General features: G+C 38.9%; 2 protein-coding genes and 2 non-coding genes across 4 annotated transcripts in view; 2 read left to right on the forward strand and 2 right to left on the reverse strand.

Moving 5' to 3' along the window:
* The first annotated feature begins 3,534 nt into the window (after positions 1–3,534).
* LOC111567395 (G-protein coupled receptor 20) lies at positions 3,535–12,552 on the forward strand. The gene is made up of 5 exons (XM_035947354.2): positions 3,535–3,709; positions 7,580–7,800; positions 8,914–9,170; positions 9,248–9,380; positions 10,431–12,552. The coding sequence occupies exons 2-5, from the start codon at positions 7,615–7,617 to the stop codon at positions 11,016–11,018; spliced, it is 1,164 nt and encodes a 387-aa protein (XP_035803247.2). The 5' UTR covers positions 3,535–3,709; positions 7,580–7,614; the 3' UTR covers positions 11,019–12,552.
* On the reverse strand, positions 6,437–6,518 carry trnas-gcu (transfer RNA serine (anticodon GCU)). The gene has a single exon. It is a non-coding gene; the product is annotated as a tRNA-Ser (tRNA).
* trnas-gcu (transfer RNA serine (anticodon GCU)) lies at positions 6,756–6,837 on the forward strand. Its single transcript has one exon. It is a non-coding gene; the product is annotated as a tRNA-Ser (tRNA).
* Positions 12,553–15,189: 2,637 nt separating the features above from the next.
* LOC111567384 (solute carrier family 45 member 4) overlaps positions 15,190–20,376 on the reverse strand; it is a 71,991-nt gene continuing 66,804 nt past the window's right edge. Inside the window, exon 16 of the mRNA XM_023268469.3 lies at positions 15,190–20,237. Within this exon, the coding sequence (XP_023124237.2) occupies positions 20,057–20,237 (181 nt within the window). The 3' untranslated portion in view covers positions 15,190–20,056. The remainder of the gene's footprint in view (positions 20,238–20,376) is intronic.

The following is a 20,376-nucleotide window of genomic DNA, read 5'->3' on the forward strand; positions in this document are numbered from 1 at the left end:
ATTTTATTTGTTTTGTTCTACAATTCAGAATGAAATCTGTACGGAAGGGATACAAAATTAAACGAACTTTTCCATGTGCATTATCACCGTCTCATAATCTGTATTATCATTGTCCAATTGCAATATTTCTAGTGCACATCGGTGCAATACATGTGTTTACTCTTACTTTCAATTCATTTTCTGTTAATCTGTTTCTTGTTATTAGTATAGAGTTTACATTTTGTACTTGTGTTGTTTTATTTTCTTTCTTTATTTTTATTTTTCTAGATACTTTATACACTTAAGACACTTCACACACTGAGACACTTCACACAAACATTTGTCTTTGTTATTTCTAACTGTAACCAGTGGCACCGGTCAGGTTTACATAACAAACTACCAACCTCTGTGGAATTGTGCATATTCCACTAACCTCTGTTTATTATTTATTGTTTATTGTATTGTACTCTGGCAAAAATAATTTCCTCCAGGATGAATAAAGTAGATCTTATCTCATCAGCGCCACAAAACTAAAACTTTACTGCTACATATTTAGGTTACGCAAGTCAATATCCGTACATAATGTATACATGCATAACACACGCCTGTGCTCAGCGCAGATCATTTTGTTTGTGGGTACATCTATATTAAATGGCCACATTCTATGGGGCCATGATTACTGACACAATTTTTTTCAAGATTTCAGCCGTCGGAAATGATACAACGACTGAGCAGCCTTGGCGGAGTATACTTTTAGTAATGTGGACAGTCCTCACAAATATGGGTGGACAGCAAAATTTACAACATGTATACCCTTGCAGACATGTACACCGGTGGAAAGCATGAATTGGTCGTAAGAAGGAACAGCTGTGTGTGCAGCCCTCTTCAAAAGCAGCTTAGTTGGATTTAAAGCTACAGACAGTGAAATGGCCTGTTCAGAACAGGGTAAAACCAGGGGTATTATAGGCAGGGTATCATGAACGATCTGCAGTGTTCAGAGCTGATACTGGAAATATATATTCTGTGGACAAAACAGATTTACAATGACTTGATTAAAGGGTGTAATATGACATCTTTAAAGCTAACATTTCAGCTTCCTGCACTACCACATGTCTCCTATCATGAGCTGAATGTTCATGGTGCAAGATAAAATCTAATATTGATTTCTTACACTCGCAAGCTGGCAGCTCTGAAAAGAAGACCAACTACAGCCTAAAAATACTTAAAGGGGCACTTCAGCAATTAGCTTAGCACTTTCTTAAAGTTAGGGGAGCTTGTGAGGCAGAGATTAAAAGATGTTATGAATGCTAAGTCTAGTAAATGCCAAGGTCCAAAGCACTGGCTTCTACAAATGCCTGTAAAATGTATACGTCTTGTGTTACAGTTTATAGAACCAGCTTCTGTTTACAAAATGTGCCGTTTCCAGCCAAAGATAATCAAACAACCTTCTCATACTTGACCAGCGTTCTCTAGACCCACACAAGGCCCTATGCAATACATTTTAAATCACTCTGTGTGCTTGTAAATTGACTTTCAGATGTGCAGTTGTTGGAGTGCTTCATATACACCGACAGTAACGGTCGCTAAAAATAGCTTTCAGATGCCCAAACTATATTTCAGTACTTCTCACATCCACTAAGTCCCACTAAAGTGTGGAGCAGGACATCCTTCCTCTCCGTCTGCAGCACTTTAAACATCTGACAAAGGTTTCAAATATTTGAACAAGGCGAGGAACACTCAATCAAACATTAGCCAGGCGCTTTACACGATGACATCACCAGCAGCCCGACATAAATCAAAACTCTTCTATTAGTTTCATAAGAGCTAAAGTTGGATTAATTCTTCTAAGTCTTATTTAGTGAGGCGTTGCACTTTGTTTGACATCCACATTGCTGCACACACTCACACATCCAGACATACGTTAAAGCTGTTTATCCTACTGCGCTTTATGAGGTGCCGTTTCTCTCCAAATACTACGTCTGTGTTCAAATAAATGTAAAATACTTCCATTTCCCTCCTCTCCGTGTCTCTTTGTGCATGCGCTCTTTCATTTTCTCTCCAAATTCCTGGAAGTGTGCGAGTGTAAATTAGATGTTACTGGTTCACAGGATGGCAGCTCCATAAAAACATCGACAGAAACAGTTTATACTCCTTTGTCTGTTTCTCACTATTATCCTGCCCCTTTCTTCTCTAATTGAGTCAGATATTTACACAGAGACAAACAGATTATATATTTTTCCATCAGACCCTCTCAGTGTGGGACCACCCCAGAGGCAGCTTTAAATAAACTTTATTGAAATCCCACTTGAATGAAACAATCCCTTTCCAGCCTCTCTTTTGTTGTGGTTTTTCCACAAATACAAGATAGTCTTCCAGTCAGCTTTTTCTCATTTTTCCTCTATCTTTTGCCCACCAGTTGCTTGTTGAACTCTAATGGCAGATCCAGTTATTCCCAGTCCAACCAGTAGCCTTCAGTGTGTGTAATCCTCCTCTGATTCTGACACCATCTACCCCCACATTGGTGGATCTCAACAGCCAAAAAAGTTTATCTTTAACTTTCCTCTTGATTTTAAGATTACCCTGCCCAACTGAATCACAAGTGTAATAAAACTAAATACAAGTACATTTATTTCCAAAATTATATACAATTAGTGACAATTTTAAAAAATAGAAGTATTGGTTCTGCAATTTTACATCTGTGAGGGAGATATCTTGTATAATTATATCCATCCATATTATCTAAACTGTAAAAAAAATCATATTTTTAATAGTGTTTCACTGTTTTTTTTTAAAATTGTTGATAATTAACTATAAAAAAATTGCCATAAAGTGTATAAGAAAGTCATTTTTTTATTTTTACATTTGACTGTAAACTTAATCTATTTTTACTGTATTTAGATAATCAAAAAATCTTATTTTACACACATCTCTTAGTATTTGAAGGAAAATACTAGGGTTTATATTAAAGATTAGTTGTACTCAATAATGTCATTATTATAAATAAAATCTTACGTTTTGTCTGTTTTTTTTACACATGAATATTCCTCATTGTATATGTATATGATCTCATGTAAAATTAAAGCTAGAAAATGTGTTTTGATAATGGAAAATTACTGTACTTTTATGAGAATCTTTCTTTTCTGTCTTTCTGAAGACGCACCATAGACACAGGTTTCAAAGGCGATGTGTCTCGGCTTTCCACTTGTGTTTGGTTTATCGAAACACACTTTAAAACAAAGAGGAAGCAGGTTCTGTCTTTCACACTTTTAGGTCTTCAATCATGCAGTTCTATTCCTTTGTTTTCTTTCCATCCTTTCCAACGCACTATTTCACGTACTCAAAGAGATAATGAAGAGGAGAAGGGAGGCTATTATGAGTTGAAAATTAATGCAGATAAAGAAGGAAAAAGGTGAAGAGAGTGAGAGAGAGAAGGAAAAGGATGGAGGAGACAAAGGAAGAGGAGAAATTTGTCTTTTCCATATGACACAAGAGAGATGAGGAGGAGGTCCAGCTTCATAACTGTTCTCTCTGAATCCTCCCACCCAGAGGTTCAGTCCCAACTCTTTTCTCACTGACTTCTTGCTAGTGGTGAATTTCAGAAAGAGGACACAAAGATGAAGAGGAGATAATAGTGGGAGAGTTCAGGTGATTTAGCAAACTGTTAAATAATAAGAAGCTGTGCACTGGTCTCCTGGGAGAAGATTTTTTTTTACTCTGTCGCAGTCACCAGGTATGTTTAGGAAACAGAATTTGTCGTCATTGTTCGTACTTTGTTATTTCAAATGTGAAAAATATGCATTTTAGCCGATTATCCAAAAGGAGTTCAGAATTGTGCTTCAATATAAAACCAAAGTCTTTAATAGAGGGAGTTTCTAATATGTAAATATGTACAAAATGGACAAACAAATGCTTTACTCACCTGTGTGTTACCTGCATCTTATTGGTTTTTGATGTGACAACAGAAGCTTTCATTCTTTTAAGATTAGATGAAAAGATTTTTTGTTACCGTCTGAAACTTTTAGGTCTAATCGATGAAGGTTTCACTGAAAGTAAGATAAGATAGATTCATATGTGATTCAATCTACATCCAAAAGTCTTTTTACAGGTATACTGGCGAGTGACAATCTGCACACAAAGATGCAAAAATACCTGCAGAAATCTGTGTCCTTCCTCTGTTATCGCACATAAATAGGAAAATGTACAATGACATCAAAATTTGGGAACAGAGAGCTTCTCACAGACATTTTTATGTCTTTTAATCCAGGCCTTCTGCCATGTTTTATAAAACTGTCTTATGATGATGAAGAGTGGAAAGACCTTCCTAAGCAGGACGTGTTAATAGATGGGAACTCATCCGTCTCTGGTATTTATAAGGAAAAGACACACTTGTGGCCAAAACCAGATTATCTGAAAAGTAATACTTTCAACAAAAAGCTGTGATTCAGGAAGAATCCATCTGGTTTTCAGTGAAAAACAATTCAGCCATTTCTGCTTGGAAACTGAAAAAAAAAGGTTCACTCAGGGGTCAAGCTTGTAAAAATGTCATTAAGATTCATGCTTTTCTTCAAATAAATGTCAATGGAAGTCCTTAGAATAAATGTCAGTTATAAATTGTACAATCTGAATTTTCAGTAGTATTTTATATTTAGCAAAATGTGTATCTAAGTATAAGAGGAAAGCCTTTGTTATGTTTCTTGTGTATGTACTTTTACACATTATGTAACTGGTTAATTATACTGTGTCCATCTTTTTGTACTTATTTATAGATTATTTAGTTATATAAGACACTGTCTTTTTTTGAATATTAGAAAACTACTGTTTTCAAAGTGAGAATGAACACATATTTTTCAAAAACATCAAATATTTCAGACAAATTTCAGTTTATCTTCAGCAGAAGAATTTGTAGGAAGAAGATGATTGGAAAAATACGTTTTCAGGGTCTTTTAAACCAAGAGATGTCCTAAAATGGCTCTGGGTGTAATCATACCAGCAGGCTTACTCAGTTTGCATGTTAACAGATTAATCTCTGCAGCAACTAAGCAAACTGTAGCCCCCAGAAAAGTCTGAAAGTTCTGGAAAAAGCTAGTGCATGTATTCCTGAATTTGGAATTGCTTCTGAACATGTACATAACAAACACACTATTAAATTGCGATATTGATATTAGGTGTTATTTTACACTACTTTTTTTTCCCTTGGACATATTCAGTCTATTTTTGGTTCATTTTGTAATACCTACATTAATCTCAGCCTCTTAAAAGTGAGTAAAAGCCGCACCTTGAGGATTTTAAAGCTCCCCCTTCTTCAAACAGGATGTCTCATTCATCATTAAATTTGTGTGACTCGGTCAAGTCCAGCGTATATCTTGTGTTCAACACAACATGTGTCAGCGGCGTGTTACTGAGCAGCACAGTGTGATACGCTTCATGTTAATATCGTAGTCTGTGTTTAAAGTAACATGCGAGGTCGTGTTCTTAACTGTGTTGAAAGTGTCACATCCTTTTAGAGAGCATATGAAGATGGATTCGGTCGATCCTACAGCACAAGAGGCTGATGTTTATAAGACGAGGATTTCTAAAGTCTCTCTCTCTCTGGATTTACTTCTGATGATTGTTGATCACTTTTCATCCCTCAAGGTCATTTCTGCCTCTTAGTTTTCAGTGTGTGTGTGTGTGTGTGTGTGTGTGTGTGTGTGTGTGTGTGTGTGTGTGTGTGTGTGTGTGTGTGTGTGTGTGTGTGTGTGTGTGTGTGTGTGTGTGTGTGCACGCTAAGCTTGGATACTCCGTTGTTTTAAGCCAACTGGAGCACATCCCATCACTTTAGACTGGAGCTGCATGAATTTGTTTACAGTACAGTATCCAAGGCTGACTCCAGAGTAAAAGGTTGAAGCATCAGTCTTCAGACAAACATTATGGGAGACCCTGTGCTGAGTTCAAATTCCTGCTCCAAGTGTATACTACAGAAGCTTGAATGTTACAGTACAGTTAGAGCAAAAATGGTTAAAAGTGGACAGCAACTTGATTTCTCAAGACTCAGAATTACATGTACCTGTAGGTGAAGTGAGATTGACACCATCCTTATACTGACAGTTCTGTCTTGAAAGTGCGTGATAAGTTGTGTTGTATTTATTCAGTGATTCATAATTTCTTGCAAGGGGAAGTTCTTTTCTGCAGCTTTTGTCCTGGCTTGTTAGATCAGGGTCTGCCACAGTAAGGAACAGTCTGGACCCTTATCTCATTTCACTAATAATCCATCCTTATTCCTTTCCTAGAGGATGCATCCTCGGTCATAGCTCCTCTAGCAAGCCTCCTCCAGGTATACGATGGAAGGAGGAGGTTATGATGCACCATTATAGATTTCTGAGTCACGGCAGATGAAATTAGTGAAATAAGATGAGCCCAGGATTAAGGCCAAACAGCAGCAGCTTGTGCAGTCTTCAAGCTAAAACAGCACTTGTTTCGACGAGGATGGGATTCGAACCCACGCGTGCAGAGCACAATGGATTAGCAGTCCATCGCCTTAACCACTCGGCCACCTCGTCTTATAGACACATGTGTAAAGGGTCAGATTACCTGTTTTTACTCTAATACCTCGAGTAGTATATCTTCCACTCAATGTTTTCCATTTATTTACCGTTGTAATTGAACTGTTTCACTGTTTCCATGCAACAGTTCCAGAAACAGTTCAATTACAAAGGTAAAGGTGAAGAGTGAAGAGATACTACTTGATGTATTGGAGTAAAAACAGGTAAATCGATCCTTTACAGATGCACACATAAGACGAGGTGGCCGAGTGGTTAAGGCGATGGACTGCTAATCCATTGTGCTCTGCATGCGTGGGTTCGAATCCCATCCTCGTCGCAATAAGTGGTGTTTTGGCTTGAAGGCTGCCACCGTTGGGCATCATAACCTCCTCCTTCCATCATGTACCTGGAGGAGCTCTGACCGAGGACGTATAAATGTATCCTCCAGGAAAGGAATAAGGATGCATTATTAGTGAAATGAGATAAGGGGCCAGACTGTTCCTTAGTGTGGCAGACCCTGATCTGCAGAAAAGAACTTCCCCTTGCAAGAAATTGTGAATCACTGAATCAATACAAGACAACTTACCATACACTTTCAAGACAGAACTGTCATTATAGGGATGGTGTCTATCTCACTAAACCTACATGTAGTTGACAGCTGTGGTGCTTCTTTCAACCACATGTAGCTGTTAGGCTACATGTGGCTACTGTTAAGTCCCACCATGTTTGACAGGTGGGACCATTTGTGTTCCACACACTAGACGCTGATGGACAGCAGTGGTTATGTTTCAGTTTTTCAGATCGAAAACTAGTTGCTGGGTTTCAGTAGGGACATGTCCTATTGTCTCTACCAATTCTATGGCCTTGGTCGATACTCAATATCAGTTAACTAGATTGTAGTGTCATTATAGTTTGATTGGTGGCAAGAAACTAAATATCATTAAACTTTCTCAACTGATGATCCAACTCCCTCCATCCATTGATGCTTAATTGACTAAACGATACAATGACCGTGAATAACTGGAACCCAACTTCCAAGAACCAAACATTTAGTACCATCTTTACTATTCCTCACACAGAAGCCAATCTGTCGGTCATTCATCTTTTCCGACCAATGGACAGCCTTCTCACAAACATCAGCTCCACCTCCACCACAGAGTCCCTCCTACCTCTTTTCACCCCAAACCCGACTAACTGCAGCAGCTGGGACCAGAGGTGGGGGGCGTCGTATCTGCACAGGGTGGCCCACCTGGATGTGCAGCTGTATCAAGACTTCTACGGTGTCTGGGTCACTCTGATGGTAAGACAAAATACTGTATTAACAGTGTGTAAAGTTAAAATTGTTGTAATAAATATCAAGGCTTCACTATTTACATGTATTCACATAATTATGTGAATTATAGCAAGAAACAGATGAACAAAAGATCCTATTTAAGAGAAAAAAAGATTGAATTGGGGAGGTACACAAATATGACTCAATAGTGGTTGGAAATCTAGACAGTCAGGACCAAGCCCTGTTTTCTAGTGTTGGGGAAAAGGAAGGATCCAAAACTTTCCCACAGAATTGCCCTTGGGAAATGCACCAAACCTTCAAATATGCGCTTGATTCTGCATGAAAAAGTGAAACATCCACATTTACTGAAATATTGACTGGTTCAATATATAATTGCAGGATTGTTTGTAACATAGTTGTCAGGTATCATAGTTGACATTTTTGCTGTTTTCAGGCCTAAAATCAACATGGCCGCCTATAACCAAACACCACATGGCATTTTTACACAAAGACTCTTCTAAATATTATACAATTGAGTAAAATTGAAGTTGAAAGTTATTTATAAAGATATTGTAGTAAACCTGTTGACTACTTTATATGAAATAACTCAGAAAGCCTTGGAGTCTGGCCAGTCTTTTCTTCAGGAGGAAATGACATCATGTGGAGCAGGTCATGTGATCTGGAATTAACACACTTCCTTGAGAAGTGTTTTTGTAATGGAGTAACTCAATTGAAAGTGATTTCTCGGATGCAGATACAATTTGTTATTTTCCATATAAAATTTAATATATTGCCAGAAAATAAATATGTTATGATTATCTCAACTTAATAAAAAGAACACAATCAGAACTATTTTTGAATAAGCTCATTTTATTATTGTTTAGCTAATTAGAAGGTGGTTGTTACTAAATTTGGACGGTTATTTAGTTGACATTTTAATGATATCATCATTTTTTATTAATAAGTGATTGTTTCCATAATAAATAATTCTGAAATTTGTAAAGACATGATCATAATGAACATGATTTTTTTTCTTTTTTTTTTTTACTTTTAATAAAAATGTATGCAAGACATATCCCATGGACTTCAAAAGTCCCTCAGTTATATATTGACCCGACTGTTGCTTTCTCCCTGCTGCAGGTGTGTAACAGCCTGATGCTGGTGGTTGGTGTGGTCCTCAACAGTCTGGCTCTGTATGTGTTCTGTGGAGCCTCCACCCACTCCTCAGCCTCAGTGGTCTACACCATAAACCTAGCTGTGGCTGACCTGCTGGTGGCGCTGTCGCTGCCTGCTCGCATCGCCCTCTACCACAGTGGAGGCAGCTGCGTTGCCTGTTCCTACGTCCACACCTTCAGCTATTTTGTCAACATGTACTGCAGCATCCTGTTTCTGACCAGGTGAGTGGAACTCAGCATCAGTCAGCATTTAAAACTCCATCAGCACGTACAGCGATAAGTATTTTCCTTCTTCTCAGTATCTGTATAGATCGATACCTCGCCGTCGTCCATGCATCCAGCACTCTCCATCGATGGAGAACTGCAGGAGCAGCCAAGTGTGTCAGTGCCACAGTGTGGTTTGTTGCAGTTGTGGTCACCTATTCTTTTCAGGTGAAGATACACCAGAAACACATCACATACAGTCCTATATAATACAGATAATCCTAAAAAAAACTTAAAAAAGAGAACTATCTAACTATACTAGAGTCTCAGCCGGGCAACATTAATGCTTATTATCAGTATCTACGTATCAATCATAGAGGAATAATAGCTGCACACTGATGCTAAAGATATGTTTACGTGTCACCATTACATGATCTGCACATCAGACAGAACTGACAAGCTTATTTCTGAAATGTAAAGCATGCTGCTTTCATTGGCTTTTATGTAAAAAACAATTACAACAACAACAACAAAAACCAGGCATTTTCTTTAAAGTCTCACATATGCATATAGTTACTATCCACAAAAAGGTAGCAGCTGTAATCGAAACAATATGAAATGTACGTCTTCCATTTCTATAAAATTAGAAGCAATGCTGGTTTATCCGCCCTTATTCTCTTTCTCACCCAAGTTCCTTCCTTTAGCTTTTGCCAGACCATTCATTGTTGAATAATTTGCTGATTATTTTCTCAATTATTTGATTATTTTAACTATTCAAAATCTGAAAATAGTGAAAATGTCAATAAGTGCTTCCCAAAACCCAAGATGGTTTCTTTGAATGTGCTGTTTTGTTTTTAACCCAAAAATATAAAATTTACTGTCATCAAGGAGTCAGTCAATATATAATTGAGAGACTTTTAAAGTCCATGGGATGAATCTTGCATACATTTTTATTAAAAGTAAAAATAATAATGTTTTTTAATGTTCGTTATGATCATGTCTTCACAAATTCCATCATTATTTATTATGGAAACAATCACTTATTAATAAAAAATGACTGGATATCACTAAAATGTCAACTAAATAACCGTCCCAATTTAATAACAACCACCTTCTAATTAGCTTAACAATAATAAAATGATTGAAATAATTGAAGACTAATTTACCTGTTGCAGCTCTAAGGAACAGTTCTACTTAAGTCCAATACCAGGACAGCATGAATGAAATCATGCAAAAATGGTGACAGAATCTCTCTCCTCTTTCCTCCCTTCTCCTCAGACCACAGCGTTGGAGTTCAGCACCTCCTGCATGCTCATCCCTGCCCTCTTCTACCTCACCATCCTGGAGTTCCTGCTCCCCCTGCTGGCCGTGGTCGGCTTCACTCTTCGCGTCACCTGTTTTCTCTCCTCCAGCCACGCACCGATGCCCCAGCAGAGCAGGGCCAGGAGGACTCGTGCCATCAGGCTCCTGGCCACCGTCCTGGTGGTCTTCACCGTTTGCTTCACTCCCTTCCACGTCCGCCAGGTGCTGGTTTACCTCCGGATCAGAGTCCGAGGGGAGGGGATAGCACAGGGGGCGGGGCATGTGCTCGCCTATCACATCACGGTGACGCTGAGCAGCCTCAACAGCTGTCTGGATCCAGTGGTTTACTGCTTCGTGACGGACAGCTTCAAGAGGATGTGGAGGACGAGGTGGAGGCGAGGGAGGGAGGTGGACGGGGAGGCCGGGCAGATGAGCGGGGGAGACGGGGACAGGATTTCGGTGAATAAATGTTCGGGTACGGCGCTGGCGATAGCTCACAGCGTGGTCACACTCACCCTCACTAGTACACCACTGTCTGCAGCCAACAGAGACCAGTCTGCATAGAAAAGTTGGCGCTCCCCTCCAAGACCAACAATGGAACAGTCCGGAGAGACACCTGAAGAGAAGGACTCACAAAGAGTGATGGAGAAACACTGCAAAGATTCAGCAAAACAACACAAAAACAGAAATAAGCATTGCACGGCAAAGCAAAGCCCTTGGAAACAATTCTCAAACCGTCCCTGCAGCCATCCATTTATTACTCTGTGTACTAATTTCCCCCATTTTTCCCCTCAGCTTTGTTTGGATATTGTTCTGTGACTCATGAGAATGAACCACATGGCAACCTCAGGGGCAGAAACTTAAAATCAGTACTGATATTGCCAAAAACTGCAATTCCTCACATGGCCACTTGAGGCAGCTCCAAAAGTGAATAAATCCCCATAGACCCCCATGTTAAAATACACAACTTTACAGCAAAAATAAACATGTTTCCAGCCTGGTACGAAAGTAGCATTAGCCTCTATAGCTAATATCCACATTCATGACAACTGTACAGAGAATGCATTTTGATATAATTCACCCATTTAAATTGTATTAAGATCTAAAGTTGTACATAATGAAGGGCTTGTTTGCATGGCCCATTCCAGATCCACTTCTTAGGTTGTTTTTGAATTACCTGGGAGATACCAGAGCCACCACACTGAGCTGTAAAACTGCTCTGAAGGAAACCTGTTGGTGACGTCACGGAGGATTCCTCCATCTTTACACACAGTCCTACAACAAAGGAGTGTTTTTGCAACTTTTGAAACTGATGAATTTGCAGGAGAAATCACACGCTAAAATAAATCATGATGCTGAAAGCAGGAAATCTTGAATTATTAAATCATACACTAAGTTCATATTTGATGTCTCGACTGAGCTCGTCACTCAGTTCAATTCAATTTTATTGATATAACGGCAATTACAATTCAAATTGTCTCAAGGCGCTTTACAAAACCCTTTAACACCAAACTCAGTATAACAGCTAATGAAGATAATAATTTTGACTATTTTTTACCACTTTAGGCTTTTGAAATTGATAACACAGCATTTCACAATATTCATATGCAGCTAACCTGTAAATATATATTTATACATCTATCCAAATGCTGTAAATATGCAGCTTATTTCTACCACTTAGATAGTGTTGTTTGACTGGATTCTTTTCAGGCGAAATGTTAGAAAGCACAGTCACTCAGAAACCATTTAGTAGAAGCTGATGTGATATTTAAAGGAGCATACAGAATGTGAAATACTAAGTGCAACTAAAGGGAGCTGATGTCTTTTATTATGTGAGCATTAACAAAAAAAAGTGGGAGAGAAGTAATGAGAACAGAAATGCTTGGTTAAAAAAATAAATGATGAAAACTGCAAAAACATAATGTGTAATATAACTATTATTGATAGCTGATGTGTTTTTCTTTGAGTTTACATGTTAAATTCCCTGTGATAACTGATGATTTGCTGTGATATTTATTGTAATTATTATAAGTGTGTCTTTCTGTTCTCACCTCTATTCATTATAAATAAAATAAATTGGATACTTGTCATAATGAGATTCACAGATGCAGGCATTTAATTTTACTGCATTCAGTGCCCTTGTCTGTCAGTTCAACTATGGAGGACGGTATACATGCGTGACTTAAAAAATCCTGTTTAAACCACAGAGGAAGCAGTCAGAAGCAGATCTACAGAGTTTAGTTGTTTCACTAGAGGACAGTGTCGCACTGCTGCAGAAAACAGACTCGAAGGACATTCAAAATTCATCTTAAAGTTGGATAATTTAGCTTTCAGGCAACAGTAGCTGCTGGTCTTATCCACTGGATATGGAATCAACATGTAACTTTCACTCACTCATGCAGAAAATTCCTGTTCCTGCAACAAATTTCCATTGTTATTATTGTCTTTGGAACATCTTTGATTGTAGAAGATATTTGACAGAAACATTCTCATGTTATCTATGGGAGTTAATCATATAATATCAGAATACTAGTAAATCTAATTTTGTGACGGTATTTCTAGATTGTATTCACTTTTATGTATTTCAGGAAAAACCTAAAAAACACATGCATTTCCTCCCAAAAACAGAATAGGAAACATTGAAATATGAACTATTTACTGTTCCTAAATCCTCAAAATGAGACAATTTCATAAAAACTATTGACTCACAATTTCATTTAAAGTACAAATAGACAGATCTGTGTCAATACAATTTAGTTTTTTATTGCTAATGCACTGCCTGGCCAAAAAAAAGTCGCACACTCTAATATTTTGTTGGACTGCCTTTAGCTTTGAGTAGGGCACTCATTCGCTGGGGCATCGTTTCGATAAGCTTCTGCAATGTCACGGCATTTATTTCTGTCCAGAGCTGCATTCATTTTCCCCCAAGATCTTAAATTGATAATGGAAGAGTTGACAAAGTCTTCTCCAAAACATCCCAAAGATTCTCAGTGGGGCTGAGGTCTGGACTCTGGAGGAAAATCCATCTCATGCTCCCTGATCCACTCATTCTCAATGTGACCCCATGAATCCTGGCATCGTCATCTTGGAACATGTCCATGCTATCAGGGAAGAAAAACTCCACTGATGGAAAGACCTGGTCATTCAGTATCTTCAGGTAGTCAGCTGACCTCATTCTTTGGGAACATTTAACATTTAACTATTAGTTAAATTCAGGTGGCGACTTGTTTTTTGGCCAGGCAGTGTCTATAGGAGGAGGGCTGTTCAGGTACACTAAGGAGTGTGAGGCATTTTGTTGAATGTTATTTCCCGTTAAGCAGCAGGTCATTACAGTTCACCATAAAGTGAAAGTTTATACCTTAGTATAGAACATCACACACACACACACACACACACACACACACACACACACACACACACACAAACACACACACTCACACACACCATTTACTTACCGTCAGCTGAACATACTGTCACATGATGCGCCTGGGTTGGACAAACACACACACAGACACAGACACACAAAGAGACACACACACACACACACACACACACACACACACACACACACACACACACACACACACACACACACACACACACACACACACACACACACACACACACACACACACACACACACAAGAGTATCAGGTTCCTACTCTGGTTTCTCTGTATGTATAAAGAGCCGACACTGTGACCCCTGTGTGTGTGTGTGTGTGTGTGTGTGTGTGTGTGTGTGTGTGTGTGTGTGTGTGTGTGTGTGTGCAGGGAGAAATCTGACTCTGCAAGAACAAAGTTTCCTCGTTTTCCTCTTCTGTCTGAGCGCTCTGACCACACAGCATCACGGGAAACCTGTCGGCGGCTTTAAAGATGCTGAGTAAAGATTTTTTTCAAACATACAAATAAAGTCCTGAAAGTGCAGAGCAGCAAGTTACTTCACCAGCAGGTCACAGGGATTGTGACACAAACAGTTTATGAGAGTTACTACGTGCAGACATACAACAAAGGGCAATAAGTCTGCGGCAAACCTGTCTGTTCACGTAGCTAGACATTTATGTTCCGCAGAAGTTATTGCCTTTATCTTGTAAATAAATCCTGTCTTGATGGTCTTGATGTCTATACTGTATTCAATATCTCTAAGTGGTATCCTGGTCATTTGCTTGCTTTAAGACAAAGGAAGTTTGATTATATTTCAAGATAAACGCACTTTAAATACCTCTAAAAGAACTGAAGGATACTCGTCCTTTAAAAGCATGAGTCCTTGTTTAGCAGTCTTCCCTCCAAACAATAATTGGAACTTGTAAAAACTGGACATTCATAATGCAAGATAAAATCGCTCTGGAAAAGCAAAAATAAAGTCTGTTCATTAATTTTTCTCCTTGCTTTGCTCAGCATTGCTTGAAAACATGCGAAAAGGCACAGATTACCCCTTTGTACTGTGTTTAACCATATATATATATATATATATATATATATATATATATATATATATATATATATATATATATATATATATATATATATATATATATATTTATTTTTATTTAGATATAAATAAAAATAAGAATAAACAAAAAAATCTAAAATATTCTATATAATCTGTAAAACTCAAATATAGAAAAAAAACATTCATTTAGATATTATTTTTGTTTTGTTTTTTTAAATATTTGGGTTTGACAGCGTTAAATGCCATAAAGTGTTGGTGTGATTTTTGAATAAAAATGTCAAGTAATGAAAGAAGTCATGGTTGTTTTACTTCTGAACAGATTTTAAAGGTGCGTTCCATACAGTGTTCTTCCAGAGTCCTACATATGAAGGCTCAAGCATATTTACATAACATAGAGATATATACAGACTTTATATAGAAAACAAAACTACTAACAAAAATAATCATCTTTTTTATAGCAGCAAAAAAGAAGAAACTAAAAGAGAAATATGTATATTTACATCTTTTTTTCCAAATACCAAGGCATATTATATATAGTACACTGCGTATATTTGCTTTCCCATTCTTTAAGTATTCTTCTTGATTTAATCTCTATGAAAATCAAAGTACATAAGCATCTCTCTCCTCCGCCATTAACACACAGTTTACAGGAGGGCAGAGCGGCACACACTCAGAGTTTGGACAGGTTGGACTAACTGCATGGCTGACAGCTGGAAACATGAAACAGCATCACGGCGTCTCCACATTCATTCAGTGATCGGGACGGTGGAGCCAACATGGCCACCACTGAAAAAGTGCAAAAGGCCGAACTCCTGTGTGTGGCTCTGCCAATTCAATGAGCAAATACAAAAAAAAAAAAAAAGGAGACATTTTCTAGTCGAATTAAAAACACCAGAACTGAGACAAGAAGATTTGTAAATAACTTCCAGTATTGCAGCCAGCGATTCCAGAGTTAAGTGTAAACCAGGTGATTGCAAAGAACAGAGAACAAGAACCAAAAAATGAACACTGAGATGACATTTGTAACACACTCCTGTCTTTTGCTTTACAGCTGTGAGACGGCTACACACACTCACACACACACACACACACACACACACACACACACACACACACACACACACACACACACACACACACACACACACACACACACACACACACACACACACACACACACACACACACACACACACACACACACACACACACACACACAGACTCCAGTCCACTCCTGTAACATCTCCTGTAACAGCAAATAGAATAGCTTTAATTTACTCTTTTGGAAACTAAGTGAGTGTCTCTTACAAGACAAAAAAGCTCAAAAAAATAAATATCCACAGTTATTTTTTTTTCTTCCTTTGCAACATAATTCAACAGTTTTTTCTTGTTTTTTTTGTTTGTTTTTTTATCATGTGCAAGTTCTGTGCAACAGCAGGACCCCCACCCTGGCTTGTCGAACATCAAAATAAAAATGATTTCGACGGAAATCAACTCACATTCATTGACTATTTTTTTAAGATTATAAGTCACCAGATGGAATCAAAGGTTAAGAACTCAATCTCCCAGCAGGCCGAGCAGGCGGCCGTGCTGTCTGAACATTCCAGAGTCTACGGTAAAAAGGACTGGGACATTAAGAACAAAAACGAAAAAAAAAATAAAGAAGAAGAACCCAGAAATCAAAGACTTTCTCACTGCACTGGAACAGAAACACTCAAGTTGCACTTCAAGTATTCGTGGCCTGGAGTTTCTCGCCTACACTTTTAACAAGGAGCGTCGCTCGGGACGACGTCTCATCTCTGAATGCGTTTCAACACTTTCCATTAAGTGGGCGTCGTGTCGAACGGCGACGAGATGAACAGGCGTCCGAAACTGAACTCGTAAATGTGCAAAAAATGTAGCAAACTCACATGCTTGTTAAGAGTGTACTGACCCAGACCGAGCACAAAGCTTCAGCTTAAAGAGTACATGTTTCGTTTGTTTTTACACATTTAAGTTTGAAACAAAAAGACACAAACATCCAGCCATGCATTAGAAAATACATCCCTGACCTATAAGGACAATAAAAGAGAAAGAGCTCGAGTGATTTTGTACAGAGTCTTACTTTGGTGTCCCGCACATGCATATCGTTGTTGTCGCATGCAAACCTCCCAACCCAAAGTTTGTTTTTCTTTTTTCATTAAACTGAAGTTGTGTATCCATTTTTTTATCCAGAATATTTTATTGCCCTATAGTGGTTACAGAGACCATTTAAAACCGTGGCGTCTGTACCTCCTTGTCTTCTATCAGTGTCCCATCCCTGCTTTTTATTCGTTCCAGGAAGCAAAACTCTTTCTCTCTGCTCTGGAACTGACTGAATGTACCTGAAAATGTGGAAGGAATCAAATTTTTTAAAACAAACCAAAAAAAAAGGTTTAAACTCTGCACCAAACTTCACCAAAGTGAAAAAAACACACCATCAGTGAGTGAACTCGTCTCTAAAACCCCGAAAAAATCAACAAGCTTCTCCTCAAACTGCTTCACACACTCAAATAAAATCAGTAAATCATCCCACTGCAGTTTAAACTTCCTTTCAAGTAGCAGCTGATTGAGCTGAAAGGAGAACTGACCCAAATCCATGACCTTTCACCCTGACAGATGCAGGAAAAAAGAAACACTGGTGACGGATTTTGTCACCTCATACAACCCTGCAAATCTCCCACAGTCCCCTCTCCGGCTGATTAACGGGGGCCGCTATTGCAACAAAAAGATCTGATTTGTCAGAAAACAAACAATAGCATCTCTCATTTCATCTTTCAAGTCACGTGTCCAGCAACGTTTGTAAGGAAACATTCAAGAGATTAATCTAACTTTATCACTGTACACTTAATATCTAGAGAGTAGTTTTATATAACCAAGTATATGCGTCCCCTCTGTGGTAAATATTCTGGGATTAGCCCATCAGCCTCCCTGCTGGATGTTAACAGGGTTGAAGTAAAGCTAAACTCCAACATCGTGTTCCTGCTGCTGCTACTTGCCCTCAGCAACCATTTTTCAGTTAAAGATGCAAAACCATCAGAAACATCTCAAACAACACTTTAATTCAACTAACGCAAGCTGTTAGACTGCAGAAATAATGATTTGTCACTAAGGGCAAGCTGTATTTGTGTTGAAAGTCAATTATTCTTTGCAGTTTTGAAGTTAAGATCTCTAAAAAGATGTAATAAATCAAATTCTACCATTTAAAAATCAATTGATGCCACTCCTGTGTACGCGCAGTATGAAGACAGGCAGCAGCTGCTTAGCTTAGCTTAGCATAAAGACTAGAAACAGATGGAAAAAACCCTACTTGCATCTCTAAAACAATAATTCCCCACATTATGTCTCATTATCTACAAAAATAAAAGTGGTGATGGTAACTCTTGTTTCCAGTTTTTATGCTCAACAAACCCCTGCTGGATGCCGCCTCATCCTGGAACTCTCAGCAACAAAGTGTAAAAAGAACTTTTTTTTTTAAAGTGAAAACAATTCTCCAATCCTCCTCTAAGCTTACTTTTACTCCTCTCCTCTGTTGGAAATCCATTCAGCATGTCACACTCAGAAACATCAAAAATACTCTCTTCTGCTTCCCTCTACTGATTGTATTTGGCCCGATAAAGTGGAAAAAAAAAACACACAAAAGGACCAGAAATCCTCCAACAGAAGCAACAAGCTGCTACAAACTTGCATCTCAACACAATCATTTGCTTGCCTCTCTTCCCAGAAACATAATATCTCCTCAAAATTTCTAATATTCTCGCGTCTCCATTCCAGACTCGCTGGTGCAGTTTACTGGATCTACTGGAACGACGACTATCAGGAAGCTCCGTCCTGCCGGTGTCCGAAGACGAATTAATCCGACACCGACGCAGGGAATTTTTCAGCTTTCAAACTGAACATTGTAACACTTTTTTTTCCAGCGATGGCTCAGCTAATTGTGCAGTTGGTGACAAACATTGTGCTAACAGCATTTTTTTTTCTTTTGTAAATCAACAAAAGTGCAAAAGCAGAGAGAAAGAGCTTCTCCTCTGCTGTTTGGTTTGTCTCTCTGCAGCATGTAGGTTAGTCTGATTATTCAAATGTCAGCGTGGGTCCTCAGTATATCATGAACATAATATTTGGGATTGTAATGCCCTGTATACTGCACACATTGCATCTGCGCTCTTTCTGATGTGGAATTTCACCCTATAAACATCTGTATTTCTTCAATGCACAGGCAACCTCATGCTCAAGCTCGGTATCTCCGAGCAGGCCGACTTAGACATTGTCATCTTTGCCCTGCGATGAAGGCTAAACTAAAGATTTCGGCCAAAAGTGAAACACCTGCGATCAGTTTGGGGCCCTTGAGATCAATAAATTCCCCCTAGGAACCAGGCTTTTGGGCTCACAGCTTTTTTTTTTTTTTTAGAAATGCCAAAAGTCTCAAGAGTCTTAAAGCTACTGTCGCAGAGCGCTGTAAAAGTCCCGCAAAAGCCGAGTGTGTTGTTGCTGTCATCGGGGTTTTATTTTGGTGAACAGTCAACTTCCGTCAGTCACAAAGCGATCAAGCAGATTCCACGGTGAGGAAGAACGATTTTCAGCATTTTTTTTTCAATGATTGCAGCTTCAAGGACTAAATGTTCATCAACAGTGTTCAGGTGTCCATTCGATGGTGTTGACCCCCAGATGAAGAGGTGTGTGCGTGTAAAGGTTTATATGTATGTACGTGAGTCACCCTGAAATTTCCTGCCCAGGCGGTTGCTCAGTAGCACCTCCTAGAGGCCCTGAGAGACAGAAACAACCTCTCTAGTCGATCGATCACTCCTGGACGACCCCGACGGATCGATCAGACGTCCGCGAGGGCGAAGTGGAAGGAATTTCGTTGATGGCTGAAAACAGCGATAGGACCAGAATGATTTTTGCAGGATAAGTTGGTCTGATGTGGTCCCACGGCAGATTGAGTTGTTTTCTTCGGCAAATCGTGACACAAGAGCCAGAGAAAAACCCGTCAAAGCCAAAACAAGACACTGATCGCCTTCTGTTTTCTTCTTCGTGTCTGTAAACTCCTGCAGGATGGAGGCACATCTTCAGCAGCGATGTTAAAAGTTAATTTAGTTGTTTCCGTTGCAATGTGTCCGTCAACCCGACGAGCCAATCACAGCGCAGACTCGTTGTCCGTGTGATCGGATGTGGTCGTGGTGGTCGCCTTACCCTCCTTGTTGAGTTTCAAGAAGCTGGGTTTCTCTATCACCACGGTAACGGGCCCCTCGCTGCTGTTGCGATTTTCCGTCTTTGTCAAGGCTCGTTTCTCCGAAGCTTTGGCTGATTCTCCATCCCTGTTAATCAATCACGAATAAGATCTGTTAGGACGGCAGCCTGGGTTTAAAGGGACAGTTCAACATTTTGGGAGATGTGCTTGTTTATTTTTTATGCTGCAAATCTGCAGCTAGTTAGCTTAGCAAGAGTACATTTGGA

The sequence above is a fragment of the Amphiprion ocellaris genome, chromosome 15 (assembly GCF_022539595.1).
Source record: "Amphiprion ocellaris isolate individual 3 ecotype Okinawa chromosome 15, ASM2253959v1, whole genome shotgun sequence".
NCBI classification, from domain to species: Eukaryota; Metazoa; Chordata; class Actinopteri; family Pomacentridae; genus Amphiprion; species Amphiprion ocellaris.

Coding starts and splice junctions, on each gene's coding strand:
- LOC111567395 (XM_035947354.2), top strand. CDS start 7,615: ATGGACAGCCTTCTCACAAACATCAGCTCCACCTCCACCACAGAGTCC. Junction 7,801..8,913: donor GTGTCTGGGTCACTCTGATG/GTAAGACAAAAT, acceptor TCCCTGCTGCAG/GTGTGTAACAGCCTGATGCT. Junction 9,381..10,430: donor TGGTCACCTATTCTTTTCAG/GTGAAGATACAC, acceptor CCTTCTCCTCAG/ACCACAGCGTTGGAGTTCAG.